This window comes from Amaranthus tricolor, chromosome 5 (genome assembly GCF_026212465.1).
Source record: "Amaranthus tricolor cultivar Red isolate AtriRed21 chromosome 5, ASM2621246v1, whole genome shotgun sequence".
NCBI lineage: Eukaryota > Viridiplantae > Streptophyta > Magnoliopsida > Caryophyllales > Amaranthaceae > Amaranthus > Amaranthus tricolor.
Window position 1 is genome coordinate 25445700 of NC_080051.1, and position 22516 is coordinate 25468215.

Below are 22516 nucleotides of genomic sequence, written 5' to 3' on the forward strand. Positions count from 1 at the left end.
AAGAAGTATGTAGCAAATATGTAAATGACTAAATGTTAAGAGTGGATATATGAGCACCAATTAGACAAAACTAAGAATCATGGTTTGAAAGGAAAAGCTAGAGGTTGCATCCATTACTACAAAGGTGCGTAAAAATAAATTGTGATGGTCTATGCATTTGCAAAGTAAGACTATTGAGTCATTGATGCAACTTTGATAAAGGTGAAATACATCACAATTGATTAAAAAAATTGTAGCCGGCCTAAGAAAATGTGAAAGGTCTTTCTAGAGTCAAAAAAATCTCAGTAGTGACAACCTCCTTTATCTCCTTTGATTAGGTTATGGTCACCCGTTTTTTATTCCTCCATTGATTTTAATCATTACTACTATTAGCAAAGTATACAGAGCATGATGATAATGATGATAATAATAATGACTTAAAAATTTATTTAATACATCGTGCATGTTACGAGAAAACACCTACATACTATTAACAAATAAAAAATTGTCCTAAATAATTCAACATATTGCATATATGTTGAGAATAATTCTTACTATTGATTATTTCTAAATAATTTAACCTTTGTATTTTTTTGCTGGCAGCACCAATTGCCACATTTTAACCAGCTATTGTAGGTATCTAGAACCAAAGAGGAGTACAACTAGACCTATGAGAAAGCATAAGAAAAAAAAGTAAGTGTAACGGCTAGTAAATACATACAGTAGCCGATTAAATTGAGAAGATGAGCGTTGTCAGCAAAAAATATATAAAAGTTAAATTATTTAGAAATAATAAATAGTATGAATTATTCACAGATTAGACCTTAAAAAAACAAACATTTTCATTTATTTTTTGTTTGGAGAAAAAAACACACGAGGAAAATAATTATTTTCTTAAAAAGTTTTTTTTTGAAATTGGGAACAAACAACGTCGAGGTCGAAAAGCTATTTTTTTTCTGAGAGGGGAGACAAACAAAAACAAAACAAAAACAGCAAATATTACTTCGATTTTCAGGACGTGTTTGCATGATTCCACATTTTTGTCGAGCAATTCAAGAGCTAAATTTTCCTTAACTTCATCAAATTTGGGTACTCGATTACGTTGGGTTATAGAGGCGAAGATTCAATTTTGCTCATTTCGCAAGCCCTAAAAAAACCCTAGTTCGTCTTAATTAGGGCAAACGGATTTCATTTTTGCCTTTTGTTGTCCGAAGCTTATTTATTTAAGGGTTTCACGGTTTGTGGGTCTTCTATTTTGTTCAGGTGATCCTCTCGACCCTCAATTTTGACCTATTTTTTCGTTTTACTCGCAAACCCTAGAAATTGTAATCATGTTTCGGAAATTAGGGTTAGGGAAAATTTAATTGTGTTCAATTTTTGTTGATATTGCCCTTTTTGTTCAGTTGATGCGTCGCGTGATGTGGAAATTTGCTTCTTCACGCATTATGCTGCTCAATTTTTTTTGGGATTACCATAAATTGCTGTCATATTGTTAGTGCTTTGTAGTTTGGAGTTTTTAATGTGTGGCATTGAATGCAAATATACTTTTGAGAATATTGGTGATGTAAAGTGAAGCTAATTTTTGCGCCAGTTCTAGTTTACTTTTATATGTTTGAAATGTTACCTTTTGGGTGCAATTTACTTGTGTGAAATATGTTCTCCTGGTTAACTTTTTATTTCTGGAATTTTTACTAGGAATTATCATCTATTCTAGCTCGTATGCTTGATTTTGAATTTATTTTGTTGGTAGTATACTATAAGTAGCCTGTCTTCCACCTTAGTACTATTCAAGTTTGTAGTTTGTGCACTTTGTATTGGTTGTATTATGTGAGTAGTGTATGTTGACTGCTGACTGATGTTTCCTACTTTGCTATACAAGATACCTTATTCCAACGCATTTAGTGGCATTAGAGGTACACAACTTTACCCTTTAAGTTATTATATCTAAGATTTTTTATAGTTGGCCGCAAACATCATCACCAACTTATATAAATAAGAAGTGCACATAATATGTTATTTTATACCAAGTTTTATTTACTTAACTAACGTGGCATATTAAATATGCAAAGATGGGGGACTACTTTATCTTTTGTGTATTAACAGCCAATCCAGTGCAGTGAGTTTATGTTTGCCTATCGTATTCTTTATTGTTTCATGAATAAAACATTGATATCAACCTAAATATACCTCAGCAGTACATGGCAGAGTCAAGCTCCTGATTTTTATGAATTAATATTAGATGCGTGTTTCCGAACTTCTTTGTGACGGTGGTCGTTGCTTGAGATAGATTTGCTTTATTTTTTGATGTCATTGAGTTTAGATCCCTACACCACACTACATACATAATGACCATCTGTAATGGGTGGTTATATTCAATTAATAAATTTTGTTGAATGCTTAAGTATCTGCGCGTCTCATGTTTATTGTTCCAGATTAATGCCTACTTATGTCGAATAATCAAGAAAGAGAACCAACTAACAAAAATTAGTAGATATAAGCAAGTGGGATGATATTGATACACTGAACATACATGTACGCATGCTGACATGCTTGCATATATATATGTATGTATTCATACAGACCCACAAATACATATTTACCTATTGGCTATTACCACATGTCTTCCAAAAATTATTTTAGATATATGTATGTTTTTATGCCTTGACACTTAACGTAGGAATAACATGATACCTTTTCTCACATGTACTAGCTTCTTAAAATGATTGTATAACCCTTCTTTTAAGAACTTCATTCCTATTCTTGTCCCCATTCTCTTGTTCAGTTTTACAATTGTTAGCTAGTCATTAGTAGAGCTCATTTATTCGCAAGCCTTTTAGTGAAGGTTTAATAAGCTATTATTTGTTGGTTTCCTAAAGTCATTACTGTACTTCTGATCTCTATCTTTCTATCTTTTTTTATTTGGCCATTCAACTTTTGTTCTCACTTTTTAGCTTGAGGTGAACATGCCTAATATATTTTTGCATCAAGCATACACACACGCGCGCACACACACATACACGCACGCACACGCACGCACACGCACACGCACACATAGTTATTTTGAAGTTAGAGTGGGCCATTGTAGCCTAAATAGGCAACTTTGTAACTGATGAATTGATGATGCTTCATTTCCAAGTTATTTTTATCTTTTTTGAATTTTCCTGTTCACTTAGGTTGTGATAATTTGAAGCTAATGAAATCCTTAAATGCCTGGCCCCTTGATTGGTTGCTAGTGAGTTGTTAGATGTTGTTTGCATTAATTTATGGCTACTAATTTGTCAAAGATAAGGCCCTCTGGTAGAGGGAAATGAGGGGAATATATATGATGTATGTGTAGGGGTGAAGAGAAGAGGATTGTTGTGGACAGAGATGAGAGCTTTTTTTGGGGCTCATTAGTTTAATGTTAAGACGTTTATGCTGATTTAGGAGAAAATATTGAGCATATTTTCTAATATGCTTGAGTGAGGTACACCAAAAAGATTTGGACTTACCATTCATCCTATGCTTTAGAGCTCTCTTGGATTTCCATCTTAATGTCCTTTCCATTAGATCTCACCTGTAGGTGTACATGCGTGTTGGGGGGTTTTGGATGTGTGTGTCAATCTAGAATTTAGATGTTTATTTACATTTGTATAGATATTTATCAGAGAGATTATCTGTTAACTGTTGACTGGTGCTTAAGGCAACTTTTCTTAAAGTTAAGTACACAATAAAAGGTAATAGATTCAAAACGTTATCTTGTCTACATGAGATTAATGATGAATGATTGCAGGCCTGCAGCATATTACTGTGGAAAAAGGCTGTTCATTTATACTCATATATGTTATTCATTGTAGCTGTGGCTATGTTGTGGTTACCGTGCTGTTTTTTTTTTCTCTTTGACCCTAGTTCACTACCCTTCCAATTCTTTTTTGTTTTATTCAACGATAATGATCTAGTGTTTTTAGATGTAGGGTCCGTGTATGTGGTTCAACAGGTGGATGCAACTCTGGTTATAAGCTAACCACTGTAAATCTTTGGTATTATATTTGATTAGATGATAGTTGAACTTTAGTTTTTTATGGGTTGTTTGACTAAAGCGAACTGAGAAAAATTCCCCTGCTTTTTTTTTTCTTTCTGCCATCTTATTTGTTTTCTTTTTTCCAATTGATGGGATGAAGACTTTGGCGTTGTTGACTTTCATTTTGTCATCTTGTTTTTCATTTTTTTGGTTTTATTTCTTTTTAAAAGCTTGTAAGACGAGTAACGGTTTTTGTTCATTTTAGAGAGTTAATCAGATTCTAGACCAATGGAAGGGGGGCAACTTTAGCTTTTTGAGAGGAATGCATGGATTTAGTTCCGGATCTACTTTCCTCGTAAATGCTGAGGTTGATTCCATGGGAGGAGTTGTTGATGGTGGAGTTGCTATTGGTTGCAAACCCTCTCCACGTCGAGTAGCAATTGAGAAAGCACAGGCTGAGCTACGGTAAGATATGTTTTTACTGGGATTGGCTTTCTAATACAGCCTTCTGTTTTGCGTTGTTTTAGCTACTATGGTTTCTTCCTATATATCGTTTTCCATTTATGACAGGCTAGAATATGATGTTCGAGAGGAGAGAAGGAGAGAACTTGAGTTTCTTGAGAAAGTAAGTTGATCTATAATCCTTTTCATTGCATCCATCCTAGCCTTTGTTGCTGATCTTACAAATTTTCCAATCATTGGATTGCTGATGCAGTTATATTTTGCAGGGTGGAAACCCTCTAGATTTCAAGTTTGGTCATGCAGCGTCAGTGAGTGTCCAGTCTACCTCGCACACATATCAACACCCAGATCAGATTTTCACTAGGTAGTTCCTAAAACTTTTTTTCTTTGTGAAGTATGGACAAGATTGACTTCTCACTTGTTACTTTATTGATTTAATTGTGATGTAGTGAAGCAAAAGGTAGTTTTGCATTGACTGCCTCACCTCATGGAGATTCTGTTGAAAGTAGTGGGAGATTGGGTGCCACTACAACCTGTGAACCAAATAGTGCTGATAACTTTGATGGTGAGAATGAAATTCTTGAAATTGAAAGAAAGTCTAAACATCCTACAAGAGTTAGCATCACTCCTGAGCATTCATCTCAGCTTGATGGGAGACAAAATGTCAAGGAGTCTGAAGATTCCCCTATATTCAACCCCAAAAGAAGTCAAGCATATAGGAGAAGAAACCGGTCTAGGCCAAACCGTGATGGTGGTCCTCGATCAAGTTCCAACGACATGGTGTCTCGTGGTGGACCTAATTCTTTGCCTGGTCGACATGCTTTGCTTTCCAAACCTGCTGTATCTGAAAATCAGCTTGAAGTAGAGTCTGATGGTGCACATGCTCTGCATTTATCTACAACCTTAAGAGACAGTGAAGTTTCTGAAGGTAAGCTGATAAGTTCAAAAGAAACACAAAAAGAACTAAAAAAAGCAAGTCTAGAAGCCGATGATGTTACTGATGCTACAACTACTGTTGAGCCCAATTTAGTTGAAGGAAACGGAAATATAGTTGCGGCAGATGCGAAAGATCCTCCTTGTTTTGATATAGAGAAAAAAGAAGGTATTGAAAGTGCTGCACAATTGGATGAGTCTGGTAAGATCAATGGGGAGGGCATGTCAACACTAGACAATGCTCATATTAGTGAGAATATAGTTTTAACCAAAGGTCTAGATTTTGGGTCCTCATGCACCCATACTAGCTTTAGTGTAGATGGAAATGGAAATATTAAGAGTGATTTGTATACTAAAAAGAACATAGAATGTAATGGGACCCCCATGGAGCCCAAGCTACCTCCTGGGGAGAATTCTATTAGTGTCGATGAAGAAAGGCTATATGAAAAGCTTGCTGTCAATCATGTGGAAAGTGCTTCTTGCATTAAGGAGGATCAGAATTTTGTCAGCCACCCAGGCAATGGCTTTGCTGACAAAGAGAAAGTAGTTAACATAGATGGATTTTCTTCTAGAGACAAGGCTGAGTGTCTTAATTTGGAGAAGCTAGTACCAGTTGAGCAGGCTGCGACAAAATCAGATAAAAAGCATTGTCTCATTGATGATTCCATTCCCACAGCAGAGAGTTCTTGTCCAGAGAGTACACATTCCTCAATGGAGCCTTCTCACGAGGTTAATAAGAATGATTTACTTGTACCACCTTCCACTTTGAATCCTCTTACTTCTAGTGAAAGCCAGAAGATGCAGGTTGATAAGGCACATGAGGACAGGGTATTGGAAGAGGCACGGATCATAGAGGTGATTTTTAAGTTCTCTTGTGCATGGTGTCTTGGCCTTTGGGTAGGCTTAGGGTTTTTGTCAATGTTACACAAAACGAAATTTGATTTAATACAAGAAACGAAACGAGAAACATCAATCTAGTGTTTTGGAATCTTAGGAATCGAAGTTTGATCTAAGTAAGCTGAGATCGCGTTATCATGTTATCCAAATACATTGATCATAAGAAAGAATTTAAACCATAACACTAGTCATAAATCATATGTCTTGTATCACAAAAGTAAAACATAATAGAACAATAGCATTAACAGACTAAAAGATAAGTTTTTCCATATTAATGCAAATGAGATACGAGAAACGAGAAAGATCAATTCAATGTTTCGAACTGAGTTTTTGTACAGTTTCGGTACGAACACTTTGGAATGCGACACATGCATAGCTTTGCGTTTCACACTTCACTGTTTTTTGGTCTTTGTACAGGCTAAACGTAATAGAATAGCAGAGTTATCGGTTGGTTTGATGCCGAGGGAGAGCCGATGTAAGTCTCAGTGGGATTTTGTCATTGAAGAGATGATTTGGTTAGCAAATGATTTTACACAGGTTTGTCTAATAGAACCCTTTTTGCTGCATTTTGATTTTCCTTTGCCTTTTAGCTACCTCCTTGTGAATCCTGAGTTTATATGATTCGTTGCACAACCCTTCAGGAAGCTATTTTAACGTACTCTATCATTATCATCTCATTTTTTGCACTTCGGAATTTACATAGGAACGTGTTTGGAAGATGACTGCTGCTGCTCAAATTTGTCACCGCGCAGCCTTTGCTTCTCGATTAAAGATGCAGAAACGAAGTAAGTGCTGGAAGCAGAAAAGTGTAGCCCGCACCTTGGCAAAGGCTGTGATTGATTTTTGGCATTCAGCTTGTTCTCTCTCGGAGAGTGTTGCCTCTTCTCAGTCAGAGAAATGTAATGTTGTTCTTTCATCTGGGGCAGAAGAAAGTGTACCCACTAAGGGTGCTGTTGGAGGTTCTGATAAGGTATTGTCTGTCAATTTATTCTATATTTTCCACATCTGAAATCCGAATCAAGTACATTTCCATGCCCGAATGCTACTAAAGCGTCTTCAATCTATGTGAGGTTAAGGGTTGGTTTTTGTTAACCTATTCTATCTTGTATTGTCATTATATGTTGTTTATCCAGGTAATCTGAATTTAACTTGCCACTCCACTGTGTCCCACTTTAACCGGTCGCATATCTATTTTTGGAGGTTCCGAATTCAAGGCTGCTTTTTATTCTTTTCCCCTTATGAATAACCTTGTCTCTGTTCATGTGTAGTAGTAAATTGTGTAGTTTCCCTTGATGCTTTACAGCCATTGTTTAAAAGGGCAGTTATGGATTTTCAAATCAACGTTTCATAATTTGTTCTGGGTACGTGCTGTCTAGTAAGTTGGATGTAGAGTTTTTGATATTTGTAGGGTGAGTGTACTGTCCTCAGTGCTTGAGTTGTAACAGTGCCCCCTTTTCATTAACCAGAATGCTGTGTAGTTTTAGAAATGAAATAATGTGAACTTGGATCTGAAGCATATCTGCTAAAATTTACATTATGATGTTTTACTTTAACTTGATGTGGTGTACTTTCTCTTCCCTTCCTGTAGTTTGAGTAGTTGTGATCTTTTCAAAGGATGCCTACATTTTTTTTGTTTCCTTTTGTGTTGTATTTTCGAATAAATGAGTAAGATTTCATTTTGGTCTATTTTGTGTGATCGGATTGTCTTGGATGATATTATTTTTGTACGACATCAACATTCCGTCACCCAAATACTATTAAATGGCTCCGAAGTCCCTCCTAGCGGTGTTCGGGGTCTGATGTATGCAAACCTTATCTTTGTTAGTACAAATTTTTTTTTTTTCAGATTGACCTTAATAGCAAACATCATTGCAACTTCACATATATAAAAATTATACTCCTTCTGTCTCTTTGAGTTTGCTACACAGCATACAAAAAGCTCTCACTTTGATTTTCGCAATGTAGTAGAGTACATGATTTTATGAGTCAATTTATGATAAAAATTGAACTTTATAATTCTAGTTGGTGTTAATGAATTGGCGCTGGGGTGATGGGATGTTGCTGTTAGGTCGTACATGTTAATGGTTTTTGTTATTATATAGGAACAATGCTTTCAAGTGCTTCTTTTTTGCTGAAATTTATTGTTAACCAGGATGTGGCTTCTGAAGAAAAGCAGCAATCTACGGGGCAAAAGCAGGATCTCGCTGTCTTTGGATACGCTGTTAGATTTTTGAAATATAATTGCTCTTTACCACATCATGTCACAGTTGATTGTTTAGAGCTTCCAGATGTACCTTGTGATATTGGCTCAACAGAAAGTTTGTGGCAAGACCAGCTTACAGAGGTATGCTTTGTTTTTTCGATTTATTGATTGGTATAGATCATTCTGATGGTTTCAAGACACATGGCCATCTATTTCGGATTATGGGGTGAACTTGTGACTCTTAATATCAAGGTGTGCAAATATGGTTGCTTTCTCATCTGGTAGAACTTTAGGACATCTCTGCTTTTGTAACTCTGTTATGTACTTTGCCTTGTCTGTTTGATATGTTTGTGATGCTTTGATGGATATATATGGGGCTGTGTACTTCTGTTTTGGATAGCTCTAGTGAGTTCATTAGTTTTCTAGAGTCCAGGTGATGGTGGGGGCTCTTTCTCCTTTTTGGGACCATCATGTGCAATTGTACTTAACGTGAATGAAGAGTCCAGTAAAATGAGTATCGGGCGCTGCTAGCTGCTATTGATACTTGCCGATAATGATGTGCATGTATAGTAGTTAATACTGTTTGTGACTCTTTATAAGATGCCTTATTTTCTGTTTGTTTTAACCTTCTCTAGGGAAATCTCTTCTATGTGGTTCCACCTGGTGCAATGGAGACCTACAGAGAATCAATTGAATCATATATGGCAGAGTTGGAGGTATACCCGTCTAGTCTTTGTTAATGGCATCTTAAATTCTTATTGCTGATATTTAGTTATTTGATCCGAGTTACATCTTGAATAGCTTAGCAGTGAGGGAGATATTTTAGAGTTGCAGTTAGTTTTTTTTTTTTTTTTTTTTTTTTTTTTTTTTTTCATTTGTGATATAATGATTCCAGACAGTACTGCAAAATAATTCCAGAATGATTGAGCTTTGCAATTGATATTTTGGTTTCTTTCCCCCCCTATAAACATGTTTCTTTAAGGGACGTATAACCTTTTCTTTTTGTGCATACTTGCACTCATGACTTATTCAGAGGGCCAGCAACAATATACAAGAGGAAGTTGATACTTCTATGTATGAGCCCACCGAAGGTACTGCTCATCATTACAAATTTTTTCGCCGCCTTTGAATAATTGCATATTTTTAACACTTGCATACCTACAGAAATTGGATATCAAGAGGATGACTATGAGGAAGATGAAGGAAAACATGTGTATATTTTAGGATCACTTGATGGTGAACGACCACATAAAAAGAAACGGAAAAATATGAAGTTTAATGCTCCTAGATCATATGAAATTGGTGTAGAAATTGGCTATGGGCGCTGCCTGGAGAAAAACGGGCCCTTGTTGCCCAGTAAAAGACCTGCCATCAATTCCAATACTGGGTCTATTCCCATAAAAAGGGTGCGAACTGCCCCGAGGCAGAGAGTCACTGGTCCTATTGGGGTTGGGTCTGCTGGCATTTCCCCAATGCCAAACAGGACAGATGCTTCCAGTGGAGATACTAACTCTTTTCAGGATGATCTGAGCACTCCACGTGCTGCTAATGCGGCAAGAGGATCTGAGGTGGATTCTCCTTTGGACTTCGACAAGCAGTCTCTATATGATACAGAATTTCTAACAAAGTCTAAGAAAAAGAAGAAAATTAAGAATCAGGTAACTATTTGTAAAAGTAGATGCTGATTACTAAGTTATTTGATCTAACTTGAACATTTCACTTTCAATATCTGTCCTACGTTATTGTTGCAAAATTTTCAATTTCTGTTTTTTACAGAGTTCAGCATACTCGGGGTGGCAGATTGATCCTTCTGCGCATAATGAACAGGTGATTCGTATTTTTTTGAATATCATCTCTACATTTTGGTACATGTTTTTTATGAGATGGCGAGATGTTCTATTATCTAACCTGATAAAAGCAAAGAAAATCTGGTGAGTTTGATGATATGAATCCCTAACACCATAATATGATATGATTTAGTATCCATGGCATACTCTTGGGTTATTGTTTTGAGAGCCTTAGCCACGTCTGGGAAGTTCCTTTTAAGCCTGAGTCCTAGAAAGATCCCTCAGTTTGCTGATCCTTCTCTATCATACTTTCCCTTGAAAAGATTTATCTCTGATAAATCTAACAGCATGCCTGGTAGGTAGAATTAAACAATGATATTGGTAATAGATTCATGAATTTGCCTGTAAAATACCTTTAAAATGTCATGGTGATTGTTGATGATGCCCCACTTTTAACAATATGTTATGTGACATACCATCTTAAGTGTTTTTTTACTAGCAACACCTTGAATTTTACGTTATTCTTGTTCTTCTTTAGTGAATTATCTCTAACAAATATTTAGTCATATAAAATGAGATTTTCTTAGATTTTTCTCAATATATAGTTTAAATAAATATAACTTTTTATACTTTTTACTTATGTACAATTAGAGATATGAACAATTAACAATTTACATTGGCTCTGGTATGCATGTTTTGAGAAGTGTTGCATATTGAGGATAGTATATTTTAGCTGCCACTGAGTATGATAATGATTTGTTGACAAAAATCTGTAATGAAGAAATGGTTTGTGGGACTCGCGGGGATACTAAGCATTACGATGGATATTGGCATGGATGACTGGACTTTCCCTGCAAAACTGCATGCAGATTCTACCACCATATTGCCTACCAGTGATCATCTAGCGTTTCTTTGGATTTTGTCTACCAACTTAAGTCTGATGATGATGATTCCTTTCACTTCTATGAGGCAATAGCTTCAATTCACTTAGCTACTGAAGTAGTTCTTTTTATAGTCCATACACTTCTATGGCTTGTTTGGTGCAACTCAAACATATGTTCTTACAACATGTGTGTACTTAAGGCTTTTAGTTGTGTATTGAAATATGTTATGGCTTAAAGTGCCATACAAGAAATCGTGCAAGTTTCTGAAATTTTATATCAGCTTAAACACAAATGCTTTTCTTGCTAGTTTCTTGATTTATGTCGGGTTTGATTTTTGTGTGTGGTCATTCTGATCGGGCCTGGTGATAAACATCTGACATTTTCTTTTGTTATGCAGAAGGATCATGTGCGAAAAAGACTGGATAGCCCTCTTGAGTCCAATGGGACTGGCGGTAAGCCATTAGTTTTTTTCCTGTTTTATCTTCTTTGGTATATATATTTTGTACAGGTAAACTTATAGTTATTACATAAATTTGTATCTTTCATATTTAGTTGTGTTTGCCCAACATTCTAAGAAGCCAAAGACATTGAAGTACACCGAAAATGCATTTGACATGCCCATAAGTGGACCAATTGCTTCGCCAGTTACTTCGCAAAGTAACATTTCCAGCCAGAGAATACTTAAAGTGCAAGTCCGGGATAGGATTAGAAAAGCTAAAGCACTTAAGGTAATTTGTTAATTGTGCTGTTGCGCCTAATCATGTCTTATTGTTCATTGCCATCTTTTTTCTGTTTATTATCAGTTTATCTTTTGAAATAATTCATATGAATATAGTATGAAGAAACAGCCTTTAGACTAGTTTTGACTAGGGTGTTTTCCGCTTTATGCATGGATGACCTTGGACCATATTAGTAGGATTTAAACTGGGTTGTCGTTGGTTTTTTCTTGTGTTCATGTGATTATAACATGAATTGATGAATCTTGTAGGTGCCTGCTGTACAGCCTGGTTCAGGCAGCCCATGGTCTTCATTTGAAGATCAGGTTTCTTTTCTTCTCTAGTTCTTCCATCCGCTCTATTTTTGTTTATCATTCGAATTTTTATCTGATTTTTTATCCTTTTTTCTCCAGGCACTTATTGTGCTTGTTCATGATATGGGTCCAAACTGGGAGCTTGTTAGTGATGCTATTAACAGTACTTTGCGATTCAAGGTAACCGGATAGATACCCATGCCGTGCATACACCGTTTGTTTTTAATAAACATGGAAATAAGTTTGTTTACAAAATAAAATAAATTTTCGCGGATTTGGTTTGCAATTAATATCGTCGTATAGATTTGTAGTTTTGGCAAGAAAATCATAATTGCTACTATTAGCTTACTTATTCCAAGTTGCTTGATAATTATTTGATTTAGTAATATCTTAAATAATCTCATTTCCCATTTTACCCTAAAAGTATGCGGACAAAGTTTTAATGAGAAGACATGTATCAAATCTGTTTCATTCTTTAGTTATTATATCTGATGATATATGATAAAGGAACATAATTCAATGCATAATTTGAGACCTAATGTGGGAAGTTTTAATAACAGCTTTGTAATTATAGCATCTTATATATTACCATAAATTCAGTTAAGTTTTTGGATTTTTACTATTTCATCTTAATATATATAGCAATAACAATTTACATGACCAATTTTGTTAACAGTGTCATGGATGATCAATAGTAAATTATACGGTCGACATAGTGCATATGGGCAGAAATATTTTCTGTCACAGCGTGACACGTGGATAAATGGTTATTGTATTAGCCTTTTTATATGATGATTGGTTTTGCATCCCCCCTAATTAGGGATGAAAAAATTGGCTGGCGGGTGTGTATGCACCCCTATACCCATACCCACTACTTATGGTGGGTAAAGTTTTCATACACACACCTGCCCACATTGGTACGCATTGTAAGCCATCGGCACCCACTATTGCCAACTTGTTATATCCATCATGGGTATACACACCTTATACCCGCCTCACATTCACTCCAAGTCCGCATTATATGCTCTATAATTAAAATTCTGTACAAATTTTATTGTATATCTAATTTCATTCAAAATATTCAAAATTTAATATCCTTAATTTTTTTGTCAGTAGTTTTTATAAAATTATACAAAAGTGATATAAAGTAGTACATTGCAGATATGGGGCGAACGTGTATGGGATGGGTTGAGTGAGTATGGGGCTGGTCAGGTGGATATGGGCGGGTAAGAACTCATACCCACCACCTACCACTATCCATGACTGGTAGGACTTTTCATACCCATATCCACCCACTACCACCCAAATTTATTCCTATACCAATTGGGGATGCTGTTCGAAACACATAATATTATCCGCAAATCATCCCTAGCCCCTAATATCTCTCTTGAAACTCGTCTTTCCTTGAGATTTTTTATTTTTTGTACTAATTATTTTAAGTTATACCTCTTAGATATATTTTCTAATTATTATATTCTCTTTAGGAAGAGAATTTGCTTATTTGGTTTATTGTTCAGTGTATTTTCCGGAAACCTGAAGAATGCAAGGAACGACACAAAGTTTTGATGGACCAAACTCCTGGCGATGGTGCTGATAGTGCTGAAGATTCTGGATCTTCTCAACCTTATCCTTCGACGTTACCAGGGATACCAAAGGCAATTACCTTGCTATTTATAGTCGATTATACTTTAAATGTGGTTGTTTTCCCCCTCTTCACCAATATAAAATTGCATTGCTTGTAATTGTGATTCTTTCCTTGTTGTGGCTTGGAGTTGGGGGAGTGTGCTTTTGGTGAATCTTTTCTACTTGATATATGCAGGGCAGTGCAAGACAATTGTTTCAGCAATTGCAGAGACCGATGGAGGAGGACACTATTAAGTCTCATTTTGAGAAGATTATTCTTATTGGAAAGCAGTTGCATTACCGGAAGAAACAGGTATCGTATTATGTGTAGATATAATGCTAGAGAAATTTTTATTTTTGTTTTTTTTTTATTTTTTTTATTTTTTTTATTGTGATGAGGTGAATAAATTTATGAGTGTTTGAGTAAGGTCAATCATCATTGATTCTATTAAACCCGGACTGCATCCATGACCTGATCTTCTTTACCCCATAATATGATGAGCCTCTTTGAAGCCTTCTTGAGTGATTGATGTGTTTGCTAATTTGCATTTGACTATGCTGAAGCTTATTGACCTTGAACATTTATTTCTTCATCTGCTTTTTTTATATTCACTATTATAGCTATTCATAAGCCTATTATGAGTTATGATGCTTCCTTTCCTATAGATTTTATAGTCACAATTGTGGTGCTTCATTCAGCCAGTATTTTGAAATCACACAACTTCTTTCCCGATGCATGAATAAAGTAAGTTTAACGCTTAGCATCGGAGATTCAGGATGAACGTAATAGCAACAGTGGCCAGCTGCTTTAATTGTATGTTCCTAGTTTCTTTCACTGTAGCAGTTATCTAACTATTTGATTACAGGCAGTTGGATAGCTGTTTGTAGGTGCATAACTGCTGATAATGGCTGATCAACTCTTCTTTTGTGAAGCTCAATTTTGTGCATTCATATGGAATAAGTAGTATTTTTATGGGGATGATGCTTTGTCATGATTTATATTTTTTGGATTAAGTGATGTCCTGAAGGCTGAAACATTACATATATTCTATCGTATAATGTTTTATTGTTCTCTCAATATCTGATTTCTCCGTGTCAGGTAAATCCCGAATACTGATTCGGACCTGAGATTTTGTTGTGGTTTATTAGGATAGCATCTGAAGTTTTGCTATAAATTTTTAGGAGCTATTACTGTATGGTTTTTTTCTAGACCTCTTGTTCCCCTTGGTGTTATTCCTGTATTCATCTGATGCACAAACAAGAGTGATGTGCTTTTTTTTAAGCAAGATTGGAAGTAAAATTAATTCTGATTGACACAAGGATCCTTTTGAGTTTTGACAGAAGGATAGTTTGATGCCTCGTAAATATTTTATTTCACTTGAGATTTACTTTGAATTGGTTCAAATAGAAAGTCATCCTTGAATTGAATCTTAATAGCTGATGCTATCCCTCACAAATAGTTGCAGTTTATAAATAGGATCACTTGACTTCTTGATGTTGCATTTTTGAAAAGATTGTTTTGAAAATTTGTGTGAGATAGCAGAAGTATTTCATTTCGATGCCCATGATTATGCAGAAAGTGAGCTATTGGTTACTGTTTACAGTTCTTGAGCTGTACTAGGTGTCTTATAATTTTTGCCTTCATCATCACCTCTTTATAATTTCCTGAGCTTGTGTTTTCTTGCTCTTTAAGAATGATATTCAGGATCTGAAGCAAATAGCACCTGTTCATGGTTCCCATGTTGCGGCACTCTCCCTAGTCATTCCAAATAATTTGAATGGGGTGATTCTCACGTGAGTTTTTATACTTTCACCTTTTAAAAATGTGTCTTGGGATTTATTGGTTTTGAATGCCTGTTTGAGTTATAACTGTTGGGTTTGTATTTAATCCAAGGCTTTTCCCCCATTTTGACAGGCCACATGATCTGTGTGATATTGCTGTGTCAAACCAAGATGTAATGCCACTTGGGTTTCAAGGCCCGCATACTGGAGGTTTTACATTGCCAAATCAGGGTGCTAGCCCATCGATGCACCCGCAAAGTGGGCTCAATTCCTCAATTCAGGGTCTTCCAGGTTCCCCAAGCATGGGTCTTGGTAACAATTTGACATCTCAGTCGTCCCAGTTCGCTAACTCTCGGTAGTTTACATAATGATCTCAGATTCTGATTTTACCTTTTAAATCTAGCATAACATGTTAATTTTTGCTTGGTTAGGGATGCTAGATACCCAGTCCCAAGGTCGACATCAATGCCAATGGAGGAGCAGCAAAGACTTCAGCAGTACAATCATATGCCACCTGGTAGAAATGTTCAGCCGTCAAATTTGTCTTCTGGGTCTCTTTCAGGAATTGATCGGGGTGTGCGCATACTTCCCGGTGGAAACGGTGGTGGCCTGGTGGCTGGAATGAGCCGAAGTATGCCAACTTCAAGACCAGGACTTCAAGGAGCTCCGTCATCATCTATGCTTAATTCTGGAAGTATGCTTTCCTCCAATATTGGAGGGATGTCTACCAATATGAATATACACTCTGGAACAGCTTCTGGTCAAGGGAATCCAATTTTTAGATCTCGTGATGCACTGCATATGGTGAGGGTGAGTTAGTATGCTTTCCTCTACTTTTACAGAACTTCTCATTAACTGCCTTAATGTACTTCTGTTATTAATACTATAATGTTTTCGCCCTGTATGCTCTCCAACACAAGACTTCGATCAGTAATATCTTAAATCACATATAAGTAAATGTTAAGAAAGCGGAAATTTTGTAATAATACATTAAGATGACTCTAACAAGATCTATATGCCTATATTTTTTCGTCTATTTTAGTGAAAGATGTAACTTGGATAACATTATAACAGTGTTGAAGAATGACATGAAGAATTAGGATTTGTTGAACCATATGAGAGATAAGAATGAAGAGAAGAATATTTGTAGATGATCATTGAAGATTAGGACTCCCCTCAATTCAATTTAGTTGTCCTATTTTATTATGCACACATGTTTCGCGGGGGACGTGTTTCGCCGGTGATATGAGCGTTTTGGGGTCGCGGAACGGGGTCATGTTCCACGTTTCAGGTTTTTATGACTCAACCCTATATATTTGGAATCAAGACTTTGATATTGTAGTTGGATTAGTGAGAACTCTGAGACAACATGGAAAGATGCATACTGCTAAACTGCCAGTGCTACAACAAGTAGTGACGAAACATGGGTGAAAAATAAGGGGGGCATAAAATATAACGCTAAACTTGGGTTAAAAACAAAGGGGCAATAGTATGAACTGTGGACCTATTAGTTATAAAAACATTAACTTTATCACTAATCCCATGATCATTATATAGTTGTTTAAGATGTTATTTTTGTAAAGTTAGTTGATAATTACAGAAGTCAGATTTTTGGTCTTATATCCCATTATCTATTAATCTCATAATTTATGGTGGCATAAATTTTTTTTCTAGTTGCACCAGTGAAACATAAATAGTATACAAGGTAGCTATTTTTTTTTTATCTTGACTTGAATTTTTGATAGAGATGGAGGAATTGAAATTCCTGGTTTGGAGGTTTTTTTATTTTTTTTATTTAATTGGGGGGGGGGGGGGGGGGGGGGTGGGGGTGGGGGCGGGGGCGGGAGGATTATTAGTGATTCAACTGAACTAAAGCAAAGCCAAAAAACTTAAGTGGTCCAGGTCCACACTATTTAATTGTAAACCCGAGATCCGAATGTGAATTCAAGTGTAACAATGATATGGAATTTTATTATATATAATCATAGCACTAAAATGTGTAAAATTTTATTTTGGGTGTTAAAATTGAGGATGAAGTAGATAGTCGATTGAATGCCAGCTCTGAAGTATCAATTTAAAAGGATTTAACAAAAAAAAAATATAAAAATAGCACAAAACATAATTATCATATCATGTGCAAAAAAAATTAGGAGATGACGAGTTTGAGTGAAGAGGAAAGAGTATGAAGATGTCGTAGCTATAATTATCAAGCAATTTAATTTCTGACTAGTGAAGAAAGATTTGCTGATGCAAAAGACAATGAAACTTCTTTTGTGGACTCGAGATCCACAATAACCTTAGTGTGGACTCCTTGATTTTTGAAGCTTTGTTCTTTGGTGGAAGGTAATTAACTCTTTTGTGAATAGGGTGGATATTCAAGTTTGCATAAATACTCGTAAAATTTTCATTGTTCTTTTTCAACTTCTTTGGAGCTTCTTTTGATATTTCTTTGTGTACAGCATGGGCAAAATTCAGACCATCAAAGACAGATGATCTTGCCAGAATCGAGTAGTCCAGGGGTCCCAAACTTTGGTGCAATTAGCTCTGGTTTTACTAATCAGACTACTTCTCCACCACTTCAATCATATGCTGGACATCACCACCAGCAGCATCCAATACCACAGCAACATTCTCATGTGCTGGGTGGTCCACATGCGCATCTTTCTGGAGCAAATCACTCTGTTACTCCAGAGCAACAAGCTGCCTATATACGCATTGCCAGGGACAGGAAACTTCAACAAAGATTGTTGCAGAGACAGAATCAACAGCAACAGCTTCCGTCTTCTAGTGCATTGATGACACATGCTCATACTCCGGGTCAGATACCCGTATCATCAGTTCAGGCTTCGTCACTTCAATCACCATCTTCTTCTCAGCCTGTATCATTGCCTCCGTTGACTACACCATCTCCCATAACTCATGTATCTTCACAGTCATCGCAGCAGCAAAAGCATCAAGTATCACCTCAAGGACTTGTGCGGAATGCTCAAAGTAGTGGAAATGGATTGATGAATCAGATGGGAAAGCAACGTCAAAGACAAGTACAGCAGCTTCAGCAACAGTATCAGCAATCCAGTAGGCAGCATCCACAACAACGCCAACAATCACAGTCTGGACAGCAGGCTAAACATTCTAAAGGAATGGGGAGAAATAACTTGGTCATGCATCAGAATCAACCCATTGACCCATCTCATCTGAATGGCGTTACAGCTAACCCTGGAAACCAAGTTGCTGAGAAAGGGGAGCAAGCTGTGCACTTGATGCAATCTCAGGGCTTATATTCAGGGTCTGGTATAAATATTATGCAACCATCAAAATCTCTGGCTTCACCTCAGACTTCGAGTCATTTGCAACATCAAAAATCATATGTAAATACTGTTCCGGCAACACCCAAGCAAGTACAACAGAATTCTTTACAGTTAGATGGTGGCAACGAAGGCCAGGTTCCTGTGGTTTCTGCTAGTCCAGCATCTTCAGGCGCATCCCAAGGTCTTCCATCGACGGCAGTACCTCCTCTTAACCATCAACAGTTGCAAGGGCATTCACAGCCTCCAATTAAGCCAACTAGTCAATCTCAACCTGCTCTTCAGAGGACAGTTCAGCCAAAACGGCAAGTGAATTCTGATTCCACGGCCAAGTCACAACCTGATACTGCGCCAGTGGAGCAGCAATTTGTGAACAAATCTAATTTAAGTGCTGGTGTTGCAAAATCATGTGTTGAAAATACAAGCGGTTTACCTCTTTCATTTTCTGCCAGCACTGTTGCGAGTAAACAAGCTCAGGAATCTCCAGGCGATTCTGCAATGACTAATACATCCATTCCATCAGTTCCTATTAGCAGCCCAACTCGTACAAGCTCATCATGTAACGAGACATTACCATCAGTTAGTGATAGTCTGGTGCAAAGACAGTTTTCTGGTAACGTGGCAACTCATGGAAATGGGGTGCAATTTCAGCACCAACAATCACAGTTACAACGCCCCTCACCACTTCAACCTATATTAACACAAAAGCAGTCACCCCATCAGCTGCCGCAGCTTGAAAAATCACCCCAAAGTATGTCACAGCCACAGCCTCAGTCACAGATTCAAGCTGGGCAAAACAGTGTTTTCACAAGATCCCCAAATTCCAGATTGGAATGATTCTCATTATTGATTGTGAGCACGGCTCGGCATGCTTGTTTCTGCCAGGATCAAGTTGGCATGCCCTTGTAGCAGCAATGTATAGGTAAGGGTCAATGGTGACTTAACTTGTGGACCTTCTGATGCATCTAAAATATGTTTCAAAAACAATATTTTTTTAAAAAATTTTGACAGATCAGTTTTGGGTTGTTCAATCTCTGTTATTCTCGATGTGTGTTTTGTTCTTGGAGCAAGTTATAGTTTGTTGAGAAGGTAACATTTGGCTGGTTTTTTGAGTGAGATGGGAAATGGCGCATGCGATCTTCATTTTCTTAAATAGATGAGTGTAATTTTTGTAGCTTCTACACTCAACCAAACAGTTTCAGGCACTTGATTCCTTTTCCATTGCACTTTCCTGATTTGTGGTTTCCTTATCCAACAATTTGATCTCTTGGTACTCCGCTAATTCAAGAATCAGAGTTGTGGCCCATTTTGGGCAACCCCTTTTATGCCCGAGCTTGTGCACCGGTAACAGAATCACGCATCTTCCATCTTTTGCGATGATGTAATTTTGTTGGTGATCCTTATTGTTTTTCCTTCTAGGATGATCATTCAGCAGTTCGTACTTCATGCTCTAATCTAAGATGGTTTACATGTCCAAAACTAGGAAGTTGACCTGATTATTTCTTTTTTATTTTCCCTTATAAACTGTGCACGGTGGGAGGAGAATTTAGTTGAAGAGGGAAGAAACATAAGTAGCTCCTGCTTTTGTTGTGCTTTAAGTTCGGTGATTAAGCTAACTTTGTTTTTTTGGGTTTTTTGTGCCTAATTCCTATGCCTCTCTGATCTAAATCTTGTTCTTCACTCTAGATTTTCTTCTTCTGTCCTATCAAGTGCATGGATGATCCCTGTAAATTACCCTTTTTTTGCTGTGCATCCTATATTTATATCACTGGTCACGTTGGCTGTGACTAACTTGTTTATATTTGGCTAATGAAAGTTCTCGAGATTACTTGTGTTTCATTTAATGTCTCTGAAGGTTTATGATCTTTGATGTTATTATTTATTCTCAGAGCTAACTAGGTCAAAACGATTTGCAGATGAAGCTGTTAATTTTGCAGGGGCACTACGAGCAAAGGTAAATGGGATGATGATGGTAACTTCCAGGTCACTGACTTGACAAGTTTAGACAGACTTTTTTGGAGTTTATAATGTAAATTACCACTGCTTAGAGCTGTAAGAAGATAGAGATATACAGAGGTATGTGTACAGGATTTCACCTCTCTATCTTTGTTAACCACTTTTTTTTCTTTTACACCCAAATTTGGGTTTCCCCCTCATCCATGTGGGGCCTTATTCCTTTTTACCCCAATATTGCATGTATTATTTTGATTGGAGTTAAGGGGATAGCTTCATTGTTACAGGCAAATGCCTTCAGAAATTTTGTGAATATAGTTTCGTAGTGTATAATGATCTTCAATCCCAAGTGTTCTTGCAAATCCTGGTTTCGTAGTGTATAATGATCTTCATTCCCCAACGCGCAACCAAGGATTAGTACAGTTACCGATAGAGATATAGTTTCGTAGTGTATAAGAGGGATATACAGAGGTAGTGTATCTTTTGTCATACTCAGTTATAAACCCTTGTTTTGTAAAGCGGTTTTTTTTACAAGAGCTCTGTAAATGTTCATTTTATGTAATTCACTCCTGTTGTCTGTCGTAACTGTACTAATCTTTGGTTGCACATTTTCGAAGCTTTATATCAATACCCTTTTCCTGAACAAAAGAGTTACGTGATACGGAAAGTGGAAGCTGTGAGAAGAGAGCAAAATCATACGAGCTCTTGCTCTGTTGAAATCTGTGAGAAGATGATTGCTGTGGTTATCAACCAATGGAGACAATTACAATGCGGAGCAATGTAGTGAAGTTGTCATCTTTGGAGTAGGGAGCAGTTTTTAGTTAAGTGGAAATCGTGGTTTATTTTTATCGCGCTACCATCAGTGTTTCTCGTTTAGTTCTAAATTTCCAAAACCTTCTCCGACACTTGAGGTAATTACGAGGGAAACATTCCCATTGATACAAGGATGTATTGTGCACGTTTAAGATCAATAGATGCTTTTGCTAATATTTTGGATTGTCCAGTGATATTCTGGGCCTACATTCATATTTGGTTACAATTAATTGAAAAATGAAGGGGTAGGCATATTAATTGACAATTATTTTTCATTGAGTTTGTTCCAAATTCAAAATTTATGGAACTTACAAGCTCAAAGGATTGAAAAAAGTAATTTTTTTTTAAGAAAAAAAATCTTGACCTAAGGTTTTTTTTTTTTTTTTTTTTTTTTTTTTTTTTTTTTTTTTTTGGTTTTTTGAAGTGATCCTCATTTACTTTAGTGTTGAGCAAAATTTTGAATTGTCATGTGACAAGTGACATGCATTACGATTTACGAGTAAAATCTTTTTACTTATTTTATATTTAAAGATGTTGATTAGTACCTTCGTTTTATATATTAGGATTCTCTCTATTATTTTTTCTCCACCGCTTATATTAAGATTTTGACACTTTTTTAAAATAATAAATAAAATGTTAAAATTCTTCTTTTTAATCTCCATTAAGCAATTCTAGCCTTTAAATTAAGTAATGGATCCTCCATTACATTTTAAGCAATTCTAACCCTTATTTTACAAGGTTATATCGACTTTTTTTAAATAGTTTTCAAGTAATAATTTAAGCGTTATATGTATAAATATATTTTATTAAAATTTATAAAAATATATAAAAATTTTATACATCGACACGTATCTAACAAGATTTT

The 22516-nt window shown here is 36.3% G+C and overlaps 1 protein-coding gene across 3 annotated transcripts; it reads left to right on the forward strand.

The window, feature by feature from the left end:
* Positions 1 to 892: 892 nt before the first annotated feature.
* LOC130813095 (chromatin modification-related protein EAF1 B-like) lies at positions 893 to 21185 on the forward strand. Of its 3 annotated transcripts, none has more exons than XM_057678821.1 (23): positions 893 to 1242; positions 4245 to 4444; positions 4550 to 4604; positions 4708 to 4805; positions 4891 to 6229; positions 6689 to 6808; positions 6975 to 7241; positions 8424 to 8615; positions 9110 to 9190; positions 9508 to 9565; positions 9639 to 10132; positions 10251 to 10301; positions 11543 to 11597; positions 11698 to 11873; positions 12134 to 12187; positions 12275 to 12355; positions 13693 to 13830; positions 13995 to 14111; positions 15492 to 15592; positions 15714 to 15935; positions 16012 to 16390; positions 18040 to 19807; positions 20802 to 21185. In XM_057678821.1, exons 2-22 carry the CDS (start codon positions 4302 to 4304, stop codon positions 19720 to 19722), a joined length of 5904 nt encoding a protein of 1967 aa, XP_057534804.1. In that variant the 5' UTR covers positions 893 to 1242; positions 4245 to 4301; the 3' UTR covers positions 19723 to 19807; positions 20802 to 21185. The 3 variants fall into 3 exon arrangements, with proteins under 3 accessions (XP_057534804.1, XP_057534806.1, XP_057534805.1); XM_057678823.1 differs by having other exon boundaries at positions 16021 to 16390; XM_057678822.1 differs by having other exon boundaries at positions 4257 to 4444.
* The last annotated feature ends 1331 nt before the right edge of the window (positions 21186 to 22516 follow it).

Excerpts from the sequence above, each read along its gene's own strand:
- LOC130813095 (XM_057678821.1), top strand. The coding sequence starts at position 4,302 with ATGCATGGATTTAGTTCCGGATCTACTTTCCTCGTAAATGCTGAGGTT. Across the intron at positions 8,616-9,109 it reads GGCAAGACCAGCTTACAGAG|GGAAATCTCTTCTATGTGGT; the intron begins GTATGCTTTGTT and ends AACCTTCTCTAG. Across the intron at positions 10,133-10,250 it reads AGAAGAAAATTAAGAATCAG|AGTTCAGCATACTCGGGGTG; the intron begins GTAACTATTTGT and ends TGTTTTTTACAG.